Source organism: Arvicola amphibius, chromosome 9 (assembly GCF_903992535.2).
Source record: "Arvicola amphibius chromosome 9, mArvAmp1.2, whole genome shotgun sequence".
Taxonomy (NCBI): domain Eukaryota; kingdom Metazoa; phylum Chordata; class Mammalia; order Rodentia; family Cricetidae; genus Arvicola; species Arvicola amphibius.
In genome coordinates, this window is record NC_052055.2 from 71543769 (window position 1) to 71560497 (window position 16729).

General features: G+C 48.3%; 2 protein-coding genes across 5 annotated transcripts in view; one reads left to right on the plus strand and one right to left on the minus strand.

Annotated features, from left to right (window-relative positions):
* Positions 1 to 2600, plus strand: part of Polh (DNA polymerase eta) — a 39157-nt gene extending 36557 nt beyond the window's left edge. For all 3 annotated transcript variants that reach the window (XM_038343140.1, XM_038343139.1, XM_038343142.1), the window contains one exon: positions 1374 to 2600. In XM_038343140.1, the coding sequence (XP_038199068.1) occupies positions 1374 to 2205 (832 nt within the window). In that variant the 3' untranslated portion in view covers positions 2206 to 2600. The remainder of the gene's footprint in view (positions 1 to 1373) is intronic.
* A 2643-nt stretch (positions 2601 to 5243) lies between these two features.
* Positions 5244 to 12865, minus strand: Gtpbp2 (GTP binding protein 2). 2 transcript variants are annotated; one of them, XM_038343681.1, is made up of 12 exons: positions 12698 to 12865; positions 10621 to 10647; positions 9938 to 10122; positions 9514 to 9622; positions 9191 to 9388; positions 8753 to 8927; positions 8383 to 8602; positions 7989 to 8124; positions 7800 to 7858; positions 7145 to 7316; positions 6673 to 6837; positions 5244 to 6441 (listed from the first exon to the last, which is right to left on the minus strand). In XM_038343681.1, exons 3-12 carry the CDS (start codon positions 10069 to 10071, stop codon positions 6268 to 6270), a joined length of 1542 nt encoding a protein of 513 aa, XP_038199609.1. In that variant the 5' UTR covers positions 10072 to 10122; positions 10621 to 10647; positions 12698 to 12865; the 3' UTR covers positions 5244 to 6267. The 2 variants fall into 2 exon arrangements, with proteins under 2 accessions (XP_038199609.1, XP_038199608.1); XM_038343680.1 differs by having other exon boundaries at positions 12663 to 12865.
* Positions 12866 to 16729: the final 3864 nt, after the last annotated feature.

Here is a 16729-nt window from a genome sequence, read left to right on the forward strand (position 1 = left end):
TACATTTGATACATTCTGGGACCCAAGGGTATAGTAGTAGCTAGAAGACAACATGAACTAGTGCCAGCATGCTGCCTTCAGGGAAATGACTGCCTGTAACAGTATTAAGCTTTTTATGTCCTGAGATTATCAAGATAGGGACTCCTGTATTTCAGGCAAGTAGCCAGAGATGACTATGTACATCTTTTTGTTTGTTTTGGTTTTAGAGACAGGGTTTTGCTGCCCTGACTTTCCTAGACCAGAATGGCCTCGAACTCCACCTGCCTCTGTCCCCTCCCCAAGTGCTGGGGTTAAAGGCGTGTGCCAGCACACACTGGATTTTACACTTTTGATGCTCTTGCTGCCATCTCCCAAGTACTGAGGTTAAAGGCCAGGACTATCACATACCTGAAGTGCTGGGATTAAAAGCGTGGCCACCCCTGCCTGGCAATAGTCTGGATCCTGAAGATTAAACCTAGGTCCTTGAACGTGCGAGGCAAGTGTTCTACTACTGAGCTACACCTTCAGATTTTTCATAAGAACTTTATGAAAGCATAATGAGTAAATAAATATGTAAAACATAAAACAGAAATCGACAGATTTCTTGAAATGTTTCCCTTCGTATTTTTCGAGACTGTATTTTTCGTATTTTTCTCTGTGTAACCACTCTGGCTGTCCTGGAACTCACTGCAGACCAGACCGAGACTGGAAACCAAAAGCTTGATAGGGAATTTCATCTTGAAAAATTCTAGAGTTATGGATTAGGATTAGAATTTTTTCCCAGTTATCTTGTGTGTATATGTGTCATAATTTGTGTACTACTTGTGAAACTCTGAGTTGGTCCTACAAACCAAACTAAGGCCATCCAGTTCGGTGGCAAGTGCCACCCCCTGAGCCAACTGGGGATGACCCTGAGCTATGATTTGCTTATTTCTCCTGTTGTTGTCTTGAACAAAATTTGTGTAGCCCCAAGCCAGGTGTGGTGGTACACACCTTTAATCTCAGCACTTAGGAGGCAAAGTCTGACTGATCTGAGTTCAGTGCCAGCCTGGTCCAAGTTCTAGGACAGCCAGCCAGAGCTACACAGAGAAACTCTGTCTCAAAAAAAAAAAAAAAAAAAAAGAGCAAGGTGGTGGTGCACGCCTTTAATCCCAGCACTCAGGAGGCAGAAGCAGGTGGATCTCTGTGAGTTCGAGGCCAGCCTCGTCTTAGCCTCATCTTCAGAGTGAGTTTCCGGACAGTCTCCAAAGTAACAGAGAAACCTTGTCTGGGGAGTGGGGGGGGGACAAAATAATTTACTTTCATGTAGAACCAGAACTTGTCATTCATTAATAAAATCTAGGCTCTTAAAAAAGTGACTTGGTAATGTCCTTGTTCCATTACTTTGTACACAGGTCCCCTCCCCTCACCATGCTCTTCCTTTGTGCCACCAAGTTCTCTGCCTCTGCCCCTTCAGCTCGCACAGACATCACCGTCTTCTTGAGCAATGACTCAAGTTGTCAGTCAAAGGTGCCAACTGCCAGCTCTGAAACTAAGATCCGGGGACCTGGTGCAGCTTTGCCCACATCTAGAAAGCCAGCCCCCTCTCTGGAATCTTTTTTTCAAAAGGCTGCCAAAAAGCAAACAGTGAAAGAGACTTCCCTTGCTCCTCTCAACACGTCCACAGACAAGTCACCAGTCAAGCCCGCATTACCGTTCCAAAGCAGCTGGACTGCAGGAATCGAGCCCTTCTTCAAGCAGAAGAGGCTGTTATCACAGCAAACACAGCTTAATAATCCTTCAGCTCCTCACTTTCCACAGAAGGATGTGGAAGCGATATCAAGCTATTTTCCCACGGAGTGTGCAGATGAAAGAGTATTGAAGCCACTATCTTCTAAAGCAGTTTCTACAGAAAAGGATGTGGCTGGGAACAGTCCAAACATGCTTAATTCTTCACTTTACAACTCTGAGGAGGTGGCCCACAGTGCAGCTGAGGACCGAATGCTCTGTGAGAAGTGTGACTCGCTGGTTCCAGTGTGGGACATGCCAGAACACATAGACTACCATTTTGCATTGGAGTTGCAGAAGTCTTTTTTGCAGCCTTGTACTTCAAAACCCCACACTGTTCCTGCAATGTCTCCTCAGGGCAAAAGAAATCCCAAGAGTCCTTTGGCTTCCAGTAATAAACGGCTTAGGCTCCACGGCATGCAAACACTGGAATCATTTTTTAAGCCACTGACACATTAATGGTGCCCTCCGGCTTGTAGAACTTTATAATAGTTATTTGTAACTGAGCAATGGGATCATGTTGATTTCTCAAGGGAATCTACAAAATATTAATATAAAATTAGGTTCCTCTGTTCCAGTGGGATCCTGATCCTGTTTCTGATCAAAATGTTTTTAATGTCTTTAGGGAGACAGTGTCGTAAAAGGTGTAAGGAGCCTTGGCAAACTCCTTCAACATTGAGCTTTCTCACTTATTTATAAAACTAAAGACCATACATGATATATTTAGGGGTGTAACTCCTAATAACCTCCCCAGGCCAGGTGGTGATGGTGCACGCCTTTAATCCCAGCACTGAGGAGGCAGAGGCAGGCAGAACTCTGAGTTCAAGACTAGCCTGGTCTATAAGAGCAAGTTCCAGGACAGCCAGGGCTACACAGAGAAACCCTGTCTCACAAAAACCAAAAGACCCCTCCTAAAAAAAAAAAAAAAAAAGAAAAAGAAAAAGTCCTAACTTGAAATTGGAACAGAATGGGGGAAAAATGGGATTGGGGATATAACTCAGTGGTGGAACACTAGTCTTAGAGTAGCATGTGCAACACCCTGTCTGTGTTCAATTCCCAGTACTGGAGTGGGAATAAAACAAAAAACAGTACGTTAGCCAAAAGGCTAAAGTAATGGATTTAATAAATAATCTTTTTAATGAGACATGTAGTCTTCCTTAGCCACCCAGGTGTTAGGCTTTTCTGATATGACCTTGAATTATATGCAAAACCAGGCAGTAGGCTAAATGAGTTGGAAGATAGCATACACCTCTCTTCCCATACTAAATACAAGCCAACTTCATTTTCCGTTTTATAAATTGTGCCTTTGTATTTTACTTCAAGGGGAAGGTTTAAAGCTAACTGTGTTTAGCAGGAATTGACCTTTCCCTTGAATTTACTGTGGCTTTCCCTTAGCTGAATCAGTAGCTTCTTAAAGCCAAGAATTCTTGCAGTGCCTTACATATAGTGTGTTCTTGATTATTGGTTGATGTAATAAAAATTATACATGATTGCCCACACTAGGACAATAAAAATGTACTCTTTGAGGACCTGCCTTGCATACTTTTATTTCTCTAAATGTTCTGTTAATGTAACAAGGTGACCTACTGGTAATTTTGACATTGGGGTGGGTAGGCTAGGCTAAACGGTCTTCACAGCTCTGATCCTCCTACTTCAGTTTTCTGTGTGCTGGAATCGTATGTGTATACAAATGTACCTGTGCAACTGTCATCTCCTTTTGGTTGCAGTTGGGATGACTGCAAGGAGTAGTCGTAGAGAAAAATAAGGTGTGGCGAGGTGTTTTGTACGTGCTTGGAATCCTAACACTTTAAAGGGTAAAGGAAGGAGAATCAATCGGGAGTTAAAATCATCCCTGGCTAGATAGCAAGTCTGGGGCTACATGAAGGATGTAAGCTACTGGTAAAGTGCTTGCTTAGCATGGCATTTTAAAAGAGAAGACTAAATCTAGATGTGCCCATGTGTAATCCTAGGGTTCTGGAGGTGGAGGCAGGAGGATCTGGAGTTAAGAGAAGACTAAATCTAGATGTGACAATGTAATCCTAGGATTCTGGAGGTGGAGGCAGGAGGATCTGGAGTTAAGCTCCAGGTCATCGTGGATAATTCAGTGAGACCTTGTCTCAAAAGAGAGAAGCACTGTAGCAGAAACTTAGGTGTCACTTGATCTCTAGAGATCAGCTGGAGGTCAGGTGGACCAATGGAAGGCAAAGGCGGCAGTATACCTTGTCCTGGGCAGCCCTGCCCTATTGTGCAGAGTCTATAGGAAAGCAGACAGCAGACCTTCATCAGTGCTGGGAAAGCACCACTGTGCTGCAAGGTGACCTTCCTTCCTCACTGCGCACAGCTTTTAAAACAGGAGGCAGTTTGCCCACAGGCTTCTTAGTAGTATGTTAAGCCAGTGGCATTTTTTGTTTGTTTTTCCAGATGGGGTTTTTCTGTATAGTGCTGGCTGTCCTGGAACTCATTTTGTAGACCAAGCTGGCCTTGAACTCACAGAGATCCACCTGCTTCGGCCTCCTGAGTGCTGGGATTAAAGGTGTGCACCACCATGCCCGGCTACCAATGGTATTTAAAAGAAAAAAAAAAGATCAGATGTGGTGGCCCATACCTGTGACCCTAGCTGAAGGAGAAGGCTAGGTAGGACTACTGTGAGTTAAGGCCACAGAGCCAAGAGCCTGTCTAAAAGTACTAGATATAGGACTGGGGATACAGCTCAGTGGTGCCTAAAATTCAGAAGACCTAGGTTTGAGCCTTAGCATGGGATAAAAGCAGGTATGAGTCGTGTCTGTGACCCTAGCAATTGAGAGGTAGAAGGATCAAAAGTTCAAGGTCATCCTCAATTACATAGTTTGATGCCAGCCTGGGCTAGAAACTTATCTCAAAAAATAAAACTCCGGTGGCAGAATGATGCATAAGGCTTTGGACCACATGTATTATTTGCTTTGCCAGGATTAGTATTCAGAATAGAGTTCCTACTTTTGCAGTAGACTTTAGCTAGCCTTAGACCCTACTTAATATGGGATAGGCTGGAAATAGAGCTCAATGGTGGTACCTGGTTAGCATGGACTCTAAAATCTATGATAGTCTGAACACAGAAATAGGAAAGGAAGGTTTAGCTTACGTGGCCCTCGATGCTCCAAGAACCTAGGCTTAAAAGGGAAGTGTGAGGACTGCATTAACCATTCACCTCTGAGTCTTCATCCCTGCGAGCTGGTACTCTAAGGAGAGGGCTCCTCCTAGTGTTACCACTGACAGGTGCAATGGAGCTAACTATTTGAGCTGAAAAGGCCTCTCCACTCTGCTCACTTGCAGAATGAAGGAAAATAGTCAGAACACACAGAATGCTGATCCTATGGGGAGAGGAAAAGAATGGCCAATGAGATAAGGGATGACTTCTTTCCAGTTCAGAGTTCAACGATGGTAGGAAGTCACTTGTCTCTAATCCTGGAGGAGAATCCAGCTGTGGAGGTGGAACCTTTGTCTTAAGTATAAGCACAGAATTTCCAATAAAACAATTTTTTATTCTGTACAATATATATGTGTATTTAAATATATATATACATATATATATACACATGTGCAGAGAATCTTCAGCCAACAAATCCCTGAGTTCATGGGAACCCAGGATGCTAACAAAGGGAAAAGAGGGAGTCCATGCCTAGAATGACATCTTTCCCTTTCCTCCTGGTTCCCGGCACTACAGATTACTAAAACAAGAAAAAATTTATGTGGGAGAAGGAATGGGGATGAGGATGTCAGGATACATAACTGTGGGTCAAGATCCTGCAGCTACCAGTCTAGGAAAGAAAAACAGACTATTTGATCTAGTATGAAAACCAACAGATGACTTGAGAGGAGAAGAAACTGACATGCAGCTGGCCGTTAGTGTGCCAAGTCTTAGCTTGGCAGCCCCACGCCTAGGCCAGCACCACAAATAGCACCAAGTGGGGCCTATAACAGGAGGATCTGGGCAAAGGGCCCTTGAGTAAAGGACAATGAAATAAAGCCAGAAATATGCATCAGGACTCAACACAGGGTAGGGACACAGTCTTTCATGGTCTCTGTGCCATTTCTTCTGTCCCTGGGTCCACCAGATAGTGAGGAGCACTGTCTTTCATCCACAGTCAGGTGGAGAAGGGCAACTTATGTGGCCCTGAGAGGAGGTATAAGAAGTACTTTCAAGGGCCAACCCAGTTATGACAATTCCTGAAGTGCAGAGGTCACACTGGTGAGTCATGCCCAGTCCTGAGAGTGGCATCCAGTCAACAAGATCATGCAGCTGCCAGGGTTAATGAGCCAACCAGGGGCACACAGCTGCTGAAAACTGCCCTGAATTGTCTTCTCCCTCAGGACTGCCCCCCCGACCACGCCAAGCTTGATACCTCTCCAGAAGGGTGGCAGGAAGCAAGTGGCAGCAGACACTAATCTGCCTAGCCTATTAAAACACAGAGCCGCCAACGGTGGGCAGCATGGCCGGAAGTCACCTTATTATTGTAGCGACAGCAGCAGAGCTGTTTTGAGGACTCAGAAGCCCATGCTGGCCTGGGCTTCTCCTGTGATGGCTTGCACATCCGTGACATGACCGATGCCCTTGGTCACACCCTCCCGGAACAGCAGTTTGGCGCCCACCTTCAGGTATTCTGGGTGTTTGAGGAAGCGGAAACGTACTACTGCTTTCTCCCCTGTCCGCAACTTGTCCTTCAGGAGAAAAGTGGTCACAACCCTGGCCAGTGCCTCTCATCCCATCCTCTATCAGCCTTGGCTCCACCCTTGAAGTCCCCAGGTGGGCTGCTACCCTTCCTGTATGGGCTTGGTTCCCTTTATGGGATCAGGCAACTCTAAGCCAAGTGTAATGTTAGGGCTCCCTCCTATATAAAAGCAAAATACTGACTTTCCCTGCAAAAATGGAGACGGCTGGGTGGCTCTCACCTTTGCATGGATCTTTTCCACCACTGCTGTTTGACGTACGTTGCCCACATGTACTGTCACCTGGAATCCCCGCCGGAAAGTGGTGGCATGGAACAGTAGGACTATCTCTGCCTCAAACACTGAGCAGATGGTGGGATTCATCTCGGGACTCACCATCACCATGCCCTGGGGAGGCACAGCCGGGGAGGCACAAGCCAGATCCAAGAAGGGCAGACCTGGCGTTAGACTCCATTTCCAGACATTCTGCACATTTTAGAACTCCTTAATCCCCTTTTCTTCTATATGCCTCCAGAGAAAGGCCTCAGAAGGCCATGGCACCATGGTACCTGTGTTTTCAGTATCCTAAGCCCTTTCAATAGTCTATATAACCAGGCCTACACTCCCAAGTTAGAGACCACCATGTTTCCTTAGGTTTCAATAGCCAGTCTTCCAGACACTTGCATTCCCTTTCCAACCCACCTGTTCACCTCACCTTGCGAAGCAGTGCACGGTCAAAGTCTCCGAGGGCTAGTGTAGCAGCCTGACCAGCTCGCAGCACACGGCAGGCAGAGCGATTGCGCTGGATGCTGCACACTCTGAGCTCCAGGAAGCTGCCGTCATCTGTTGGGCCTACCACCAGCTGGTCACCCTCACGGCAGATCCCACTGCAGCCCAGACAGCAGGTAACACACTGTCAGCACAGGTCCCTCAATTTCTCTGCTAGGGGCCCTCGAATTAGGGCAAAAGAACCCTAAATTCCAGCTTGGAAGTAGGGAGATGATTGCCTTTCCAGTCTAGCATTTAGATTCTGAAGGCCAGCAGTAACAGCTGGCAGAGCCACACCTGTGACTTGGCTAACACCAGCCCACTAAAGAACAAGTTACATCCTCGGGCTCTATGCTGTGCTTCCTCACTTCCCTACTTTGAGATGCTAGGTGAAGGCACTGTTTCTTTCTAGAGCCCATGACCATAGACTCTAGGGGCCTGGAGAGTCCCCTAAAGCAGCAATGCCATTACTCCCTCATAAGCCAAGAGTACTAAGCTCCCACGTTCTGTGCATGAGCTCAGGTCAACCCAGGGCCTGCTTCAGGCAAGAGGTCTTCAAGTACAGGGGTACACAGTAAGGACGAGTAACACAAGGCAGTCACCTGGACAGTGTTCCTCCAACCACAGTCCCCACCTCTGGGACTGTATAGATTTCATCCACCTAGAGCCAAAGAAAACTGTCAATGTCCTGCCACCAGGGCTTGTAGACCCAAGCTTTGTAAATACGCTCAGGCTGTCAGAACTGGGCTGGCCCTGCCCTGCCCCTCCCTTCTGTTTGTTGGGTCAACTACCTGGAATTCTGTCAACTGCTGCATAAGCTCTTCCTGCTCTTTGCTGTTGGTGAGTGGAGGCAGGATATTCAGGAAGACTTTAAGAAGATCCAGACTCTCTCCAGACACACTGGACAGTGTGAATATAGGCGTGACACTGCAGAGAGACAATGTGTAAGAATAGTCTTAACAGGAAGCAGTAGCCAGAGGCCCCGTCTGACTGTGAGCAAGTCAGGGAATGTGGACAGTTAATGTCTTCAAGGTCCCAAGCATAGCTCCCTCCCACAATCCCAAGCTGAAAAAGGCAAAGAAATGAACTACAATGGATCTGGCCCTAGAGGTGGGACACCATGCTCCTGGACCCTGTGGCAGCCTTCCCTGTCCATCAAGGCTTGAGGGTGAGAGGCAGGCTCACTTGGGTGACTGGGCAAATTGCTGGGCAGCAGTGACAGCATCATCCTCAGAGGTGACCAGCATAGGGACCTTGTGGCAGCCAGGCTGCTTGAGGACCCGCTCCAGCTGGCGTACTGTCCTCTCCACTGTGGTCTTAGCACACAGGTCCACCTTACTGACCACGATGAAGAAGGGCACTTTCAGGGCCAAGGCCAGCCCCAGATGTTCCCGTGTGGTGCCGGCTACCTCATAGAAAAGAGGCAGGTGGCAGGAGAGAGAATTTGGGAGGAAGGAAAAGGAAGAGTTGGTGTTGCTCCCAGCTCTGAGGGGGTTCAGGGCAGAAGAGAGTCAGCTCCTGCCTTTGCCCTGCCCCTCTGCTCAGTATCTCGTACCGATTCCAGTGTTGGCACTGACGAGGAGCAGGGCACAGTCGGGGCAGTAGGAGGTGAGGCCGAAGATGGTGGTGTGCAGGTATTTATGGTGGCCCGCCAGGTCGATGAAGGTGATCATCTTGGAGCTGCTTTCACAGATCTCTTCTGCAGTCCGTGAGTCGCTGTAATTCACCACCTAGCCCAGGGCCAGGGCTCTCAGTGTCCCTGTGACCTCCCCAACCCTTCAGAAGTCACCAGAACCTAGTCTAGTCCCTAGCCCATTTTCTATTTCACTCCGTAGATTCTCACTTGGTTTTTAAGAGGGAGGGAACTGTTCACAGTAACAGTACCCTCAGACTTCTCCAAGAGGTCTCCGCACCCTGCCCCCAGCCTCTGCCATCACCTCTACCAGCCCCTCCTCAGAGTCTGGCCCCACTGGGTCCCGCTGATCCCATGCACCTCTCCCTTGCTGTTAAAGCCCAGGATCTCAAAGCTGATGCTGGAGGTTCGGCCAGACTGAATCTCATGCAGGTGGCGGAAAAGGTTGAGCCGGGCCCGGCCCCGCCCGTTGTCCAGCTCTCCTTGGGTCAAGACTCCAAGCAAGGTCGACTTCCCCGAGTCCACGTTCCCTAGGACTGCCACGCGAAGATCTAGGAACTGTGAGGAATTTGGCAGAGGTGAGTTCACCTCACACTGAAGGTTAAGGTTCTCATACTCCCTGGAGCACACCCTCAGGAGCCTAGCAACACAGCCTTTGCTGGGAGGAGAGCATGGCCGCTCACCTGCTGATTGTCAGGAACCTTTCGCACCAGCACCTCAGTGATCTTCCGGGGCACGTCACTATCATAATCCACTTCTCGTTCCCGCAGAACAGTGATGTCTGCCCCAACCCTGTCACAGAAAAGCCACAGCTGCCATATTTCATATTACCCCTATTCCAGTCTGGCTCTGACCACAGAGGTCAGACACCTCACTGAACTTCTTACCCCCGCAATCTACCCCCACCCCCCACTTCTTTTGAAACAAGAATCTTAAATCAAAAGGAGTGGGGAGCCTAGGCACAGTGAGATGAGCACACCAACCGGACTCACTCTGCCCCCGTCTACTACAGGACGAACCCCACCTCACCCCAGTCCCTCTGGACCTGGCTGGCTGCGTATGCACGGGTCCTCCCTAAAGTTGGGGAGAGGGGAGAAGGAAGCATACTTCTCTGCCATCCGGTGCAGGGTCTTGAGGGAAGCCCGCATCTCCTCCTCAGCCAGCCCCACCAGCAGCCCATTGTCCTCTACCCCAATCTGGTAGACAGCCTCACCGCGTCCCTCCTGGAGCCGCCACTTCATTTGCGTCACCAAGTGTTCAAAGCGGTACTGCGATGGATTCACCAGCTTCAGCTTGGGACAGATGTGGTATCATGAGAAGAAGAAAGCAGGGTGCTCCACCCAGACCCTAAATGTGATCCCTCCTGTCCTGCTATAGGAACCAGCACCTTTTCCACTTAAAACCTTGCCCCCCTGGGGATGGAGAAATGGTAAAGAGAACTCAGGTCAGGGGCTGACAAATGCCTGAAATGACAGCTCGAGGGGAATCTGACATCCTATTCTGACCTCTGAGATACTGGTACTCAGAAGCACATACCTACACACACACACACACACACACACACACACACACACACACACACAAATTAAAAATCTAAAAAAAAAAAAAAAAAAAAAAAAAAAACCCTTACCCCTGACTACACTAGCAGTGATTCTCCCCATGACACAGTGGGGTTCTGAGAGCCCAGCATGATGACCATGCAGTATGGAGTGGAAAGGATAGCAGAGAAATCACCTTATACTGACTAGGGCAACTACTGCATCCCATCTCCTCCCCAACCTAAGACTCACTTTATATTCGATGTTTCCATCTTCAGCCTAAAAAGAAACAGGAAACAGTTAGCACACCCTGTTCAGACCCAATCCCTACTTCCTCAATTCCCAATGACCTCGGGCATATAAGGCAAGCCATGGTGGCACCTGCCCACGCTCCCAGGTAGCCTCTGAGGAAAGGCTGTAAGGATACAGCGAACCACCCACTTATCCAAGGATGGAATCGCAGATCCTCAGCGTGTTCTTTCTAGATGCAAGAGCACCTCTTCCTCCCCAACCTCCACATCTGACACTGTTGTCCAATCTGGGTGTTCTGGTTTTGGTTTTGGTTTCTTTCTGTATCCAGGCTGTTGCTGCCTTTCTTGGACACTCATCTAGCAGACACCACTTCCTTCTTGCCCATCCCTCTCAGCTGATGCCATCAAGTGTAAGAGGTTACAAGTGACTCTGGGCCAGAGCCAAAGTGTGAGCTCAGCACTGGTCACTGCAAACTCACTGAGATAGGAGGCCCAGGTAAGAGAGGAGGAAAACTCCAAAGTTGGGGCTTACATTTAAAAAAAAAGAAAAAGAAAGAAAAGAAATTTACTAAAGGGACAGATGTCATAAACTGAACTTACTATGGCTTTTTCCCGTTCCCGCCTCAGTTGAGGCGAAACTCTGAACAATCAGAGCAGCCACCTTTTGGGCTGTGTGCTACACACACCTGCCTCACCCCACCCCACCCCCTGTACAAAAGGTTGTGACATCTTCTCATTTTGCCCCTCTGTATTTCTGCATTCCTCCTCGCTGGCCATTTTACTTTTCTATTTCCGTTTCTGTCATCATTCCATCTTTAAAGTCCTTCGGAGAGTCTTTATCCACAATCTCAACCCCATGGAATGTGTGGGAGCTCTTTTCCCATCAACAAAGACACTTTTTACTATTCTGCTGACGGTGAACAGTTAGGAGAGTAGACTTTAAAGATGGCATAAAGATAATCTAAGCAACGGTTCCCAAAGTGTGGTTCTGAGACCAACAACATTATAGTGAAAGAAATGCCAAATTTGCTGGGTGGTGGTGGTGCATGCATTTAATCCCAGCACTCGGGAGGCAAAGGTAGGCAGATCTTTGTGAGTTCAAGGCCAGCCTGGTCTACAAAAGCTAGTTCCAGGACAGCTAGTGCTGTTTCACAGAGAAACCCTGTCTTAAAAAACCAAAGGGGAAACAAAACCAAAAACTACACACCAAAACTACAGGGAAACCCTGTAAAGGGAAAAGAAAAAGAAAAGAAAAAAGAAATGTCAAATTCTCAAGCCCATCCCTCACCTAGTGGATCAGAAATTCTGTGAACAGAACAGCAATCTGGATAACTCTGGCGCAGACTTAAAAGTCTGATAACCACTGTTTGAAGCCCTTCCCACCTTGGGTTCTTCTATCTTTTGTTTGTTTTGTGTGCAGAAACAAGGTTTCTCTGTGTATCCCTGGCTGCCCTGGAACTTGCTCTGTAGACGAGACTAGCATGGAACTCGGAGAAATTCTCCTGCCTCTGCTTCCTGAGTGCTGGGTTCTCCTATCTAAAGAAGAAAAGTGGTCTTTGCTTTAAGGACTCATGGAGCATATGGGGGCTCTTCTCTGTCTCCACGCCCCAACAGGACAAGGGAAAGGCAGAGGGCTATGTCTAACTGTTCTCTGTTTTGTGTGAGTACCGAGGGCGTAGCGAAGGAACACATTGCTCTAGTCCCGACTACTCCCCTTCTCCCTGTGGACCAAGTTTAGAAAAGCGGTGGTTACTCTGCTAGCCTTCTTATCCCAGGGATCCCCGTCCTCACTTCTCCAAAGGTTGTGTTAGTGAAAGGGGCATTCCCTTCCCGAGGTCCTGACACCGAAAAGGATCGTCTAGTCTTAACGCCCCTCTTTTCTAAGGGGTCCTGAGACAGGAGGAGGGGTTCTCTTCCCCAGTCCTTCCTCCCTGGGGTCTTGACACCGGAAAGGGGGATTAATTATCTCTGTCCCGCCTCCCTGGAGTCTCGGGGACCGGAAAGAGTAGTTCCCTGTGCCCCTCCAATTATTCAGGTGCTCACCTCTGGGGGCAGGTACGGAGGGTTGTTGGCTTTACCTCCTCTGTTCCTTCCGTTCTTCTTCTTCCCCTTTGGGCCCCCGCAACTGCTGCTACCGCCGGCCCCCCGAGCTTTGAGGTTTCCGCCCATGGCCGGGCCTCCTCCGGGCCGGCAGCAGCCGCCGAACAGCTCCGATACCCGCGAGTCCATCCGCTGCTGCCACCAGCCCCCCGCCCGACCCCTCCCCCCCGCCACTGCCACCGCCCCTACTGCCACCGCTGCGTCGGGCCAGCCGGAGGAGAGCGGGGTGTGGCCCAGTGCAGGCCACGCCCCTGCCTACCCTGGCCTCCTGGTCGCGTCAGAAAAAGCCGCAGGGCACCAAGGGATACCGAGTTCGCGGACCTAAGATTTAGTGCTAAAGACTGTGAGCTTGAACTACAATTCCCAGGAAGCATCACTACGCAAGGGCCGCAGGTGGTTTCGGGGGCGTGGGTAGCCAGCGCGCCTTGCGCGCAAAACCCTAAGGGAGTTGTAGTCCGTTTCCCATTCCCTGCGCTGCGTGCGGCTCCTTTTCTAAGGGCTGTAAGAAAGCCCTGCGGCCTGATGTTGAGGACAATCACCGGAGGCAAAGAGCTCATATCAGAATCAAACTGGGTTTGACCACTCAGCGCGGATCCCAGACAACAAGTTAAAATTCAGGGCAGTTGACAACCTGCTGGCTCCACCTCTGCCTCAGTTTCTTCCCGACAGCTGGCGTGCTGTCAAGTGAGTCAGGGCAAAAGCCAGGGGCGGAGGCAGATGGTAGTTATAGCATAATTAGAGCTGTTATTGTGACGATGATTATGCCACCCTTGCACCATAGTCACTGCTTTATTACTTGCCTGGCTCAAGTCAGTGGGCTGCTTTTAACAGCCCCAGGCACCGCGGCTGCCAGACACGTGTCCAGAACCCATAAACCAGCCAGCTGCTTCAGGGATTTGAGGATGCCTTTCAGCAAGTATCTCTCCTCCCCTTTGTTTTGATGTTGAACCAATCCGGGAAAACCGAGTTTGATTTAAAATTAGTCCGGAGGAGGGGCCTGGCCCCCACTTAGGGCGGAGCTGGGGTTCCAGACACGTCAACCGCCAGAGGGCGGGGGAAGTGGCCAGGAATAGAAACTTGTCCGAGGTCCCAGGGAATTGTTGACCTGCCTTTCTAGCCAAACAGTCTCTCCTGTCCTTTGGAACACTGGAAGCGACATAAACCAGTGTATAAGGCACCAAGAAGGCAGAGTAGAGAAACAGAATTGCATGGCCAAGAGTCAGGACGCTAGGGTTCAAATCCCAGCTCCATAGTTATCTTATGACTCACAGTGTGTCCACTCCCCTCTTCACAAACAACCAGGTGTTCATATATAGTCAAGAAATTAAACAGCTTTTGCCTCCAAAATTTTGAAGTTTTCCCCGGTAAACTAAGAACAACAATAGCGTCTTACCTCTGGTACACCCTGCAGGAGCTCAGGCCTGGTGGAGGCCATGCCTTCATAGGCCCACATGGAAGGAGGTGGATCTATTGCACACGCAGCTGCTGTCCACATTAGATAACTTCCACACCAACTAGACCAGAAGAACCAAGATCTTAAAAAATGCCTTGCAGGTCTAGTCAATGACGCGAGTCTCCAGGGAGGAAAAGCAGGTGTCTGTTCTGTATGCTATCCTGTATGGTTGAGGACAACCTTAACCCAGCCCAGGACTACCAGGAAAACTGTTTTAGAGACTGAGACGAGAGAACTCAGAAATCGCAAAGGATGGGAATTGAAAGGTAGAGATAACGCCAGGCAGCAGTGGCTCATGCCTTTAATCCCAGCACTCAGGAGGCAGAGGCAGGCGGATCTCTGTGAGTTCTAGACCAGCCTGGTCTACAGAGCAAGTTCCAGGACAGGCTCCAAAGCTACACAGAGAAACACTGTGTCTCAAAAAACAGAGACAGAGAGAGAGAGAGAGAGAGAGGCCACACTCACACCCATACACTATCACCACTAGCAGTCCTGGGCCTGAACAGCTGCACTCAGCAGATAAAGTTTGTTGTTTAAATATCCGTGGCTCTCCTAGCACTCCACTTTTCACGCACAATGTCACCCCACCCATTCCAATTCCCATATCTCCTTAGTGGAGACCTTCTTTTATGAGATGATGGGGGATAACCCATTCTTGAACAAAGTGGCTTACCGACACAGACAGACGCGAAGGCTGACAGAGCAGCAGGCCAAGAGGACATCTGCCAGGAGAGCTCAGGGTCCTGGGGAATGGAGGTGATATGTGACCAGTTTCCTGGACCGGTTGCTTATGAGGTACCCATGAGGTGGTTGCCTATCGGATGTGTGTGTATATACATACTGTTGTTACATACACATCACATGCAAATATTTTTCCTGGCTGGTAATGAGTCATTTGCTTTTATACGTAGTACCTCTGTGTGCACATGCATTTTGTGAATGGCACCTTTATATGCTCTGGCTTATTGCAACCCTTTTCCTCTGCTTTCTTGCTTTCCTATCATCCTTATGTAAACTTCATATATTATTATGTAATATATCTTTGAGGAGATTTAAAAATTTTTTACACTTGGGGCTAGAGAGATGGCTCAGTAGTTAAGCGTTCTCACTGTTCTTACAAACGCCCAGAGCTCGGTTCCCAGCATCAATGTTGGTCGAGATAGCACTGCCTTTAACTCCAACTCCAGGGGACCTGGTAACCTCTTCAAAAGATCACACTTACGTGCACAGTCCTAATTATAGATATACACATAATTAAAAATTACATCTGTTAAAAATTTACATCTATTCTATGTGCACATGTGTATATACTATGATGTACATGTGGAGCTCAGAGGGCAACTTGCCAGAATCTATCATGCTATCATGCCTTATTATATGGGCTCTGGAATTAAATTCAGGTCGCCAGACTTGGCAGCAAGCGCCTTTACCCACTAAGCCATCTTGCTGGCCTTTTGGGTTTTTTTTTTATTTATACTAACATTTGAACCCAGAGCCTCAGTGCTTGATGTGCACAGACTTCCACTGTGCTTCTCTGCTAGCTTCCTACAGTGATTTTCCTGCATGTTCTGAGACAGGGTTTCTCTATGTAGCCCTGGCTGTCCTGGAACTCACTCTGTGGACCAGGCTGGTCTTGAACTCTCAGAGATCTGCATGCCTCTGCCTCCCGAGAACTGGGATTAAAGTAGTGAACAACCACCAGCAGCACCCTGCTGATTTTCAGGTGCATTTTACACTTACTTTAATTTACTTGAACCATACCATTTTTAGTGTATAGTAGAAACTAATTTTATTGCTTAATGGATCTCCCCCATCCTGTTTCTCAAGCATTCTACTGTGCACCTATATTTCCCGACCCTGTTTTTTTACTTTTTGAGAAAGTATCTTGCTAAATTATCCAGATTAGCCTTGAACTTGTGACTCGCCTATCTCAGGCATCCACTGAGCTGGGACTGCAGGCCTTCAGACCAGACCTGGGTTTATCTTGTGGTAGTTACTTGAAGAAGCTGCCACTGTTGTATACTAAGATCTACATATACACCTATCTGTTCTGGGTTCCAATATTTAATTTCTTTTATTCTATTATCAGTTTCCCACACAGTGCTTGGACCAAGACTGCTGTGCATGCTAGCCAAGCATTCTGCCACTGTGCTACACCTCCAGCTCAACACCACACCTCTTTCTCCCTTTATCCTTTTAGAGATTGGGTTTCTCTGTGTAGTCCTGGTTGTCCTGGACTTCACTCTGTAGAAGAAGCTGGCCTCAAAGCCCAGAGTTCCAGCTGCATCTGCCTCCCAAGTACTGGAATTAATGATGCATACCACTATGGTCAACTTCACAGTGTTTTTAATTGTGTAAGTATGTGAGTGGGTTTGTACAAGTGAGGGCCATGCCCTTAGAGGTAGCAGAGGGTGTCATGTCCCCTGAGCCTGATTGTGACCCACTTTGAGTGGTTGATGGGAACTGAACCTGGGACCTTTGCAAGAGCAGAATGTACTCTTAACCACTGAACCATCTCTCCAGCCCCCCACAATATATTGATCATTGTGCTATTACA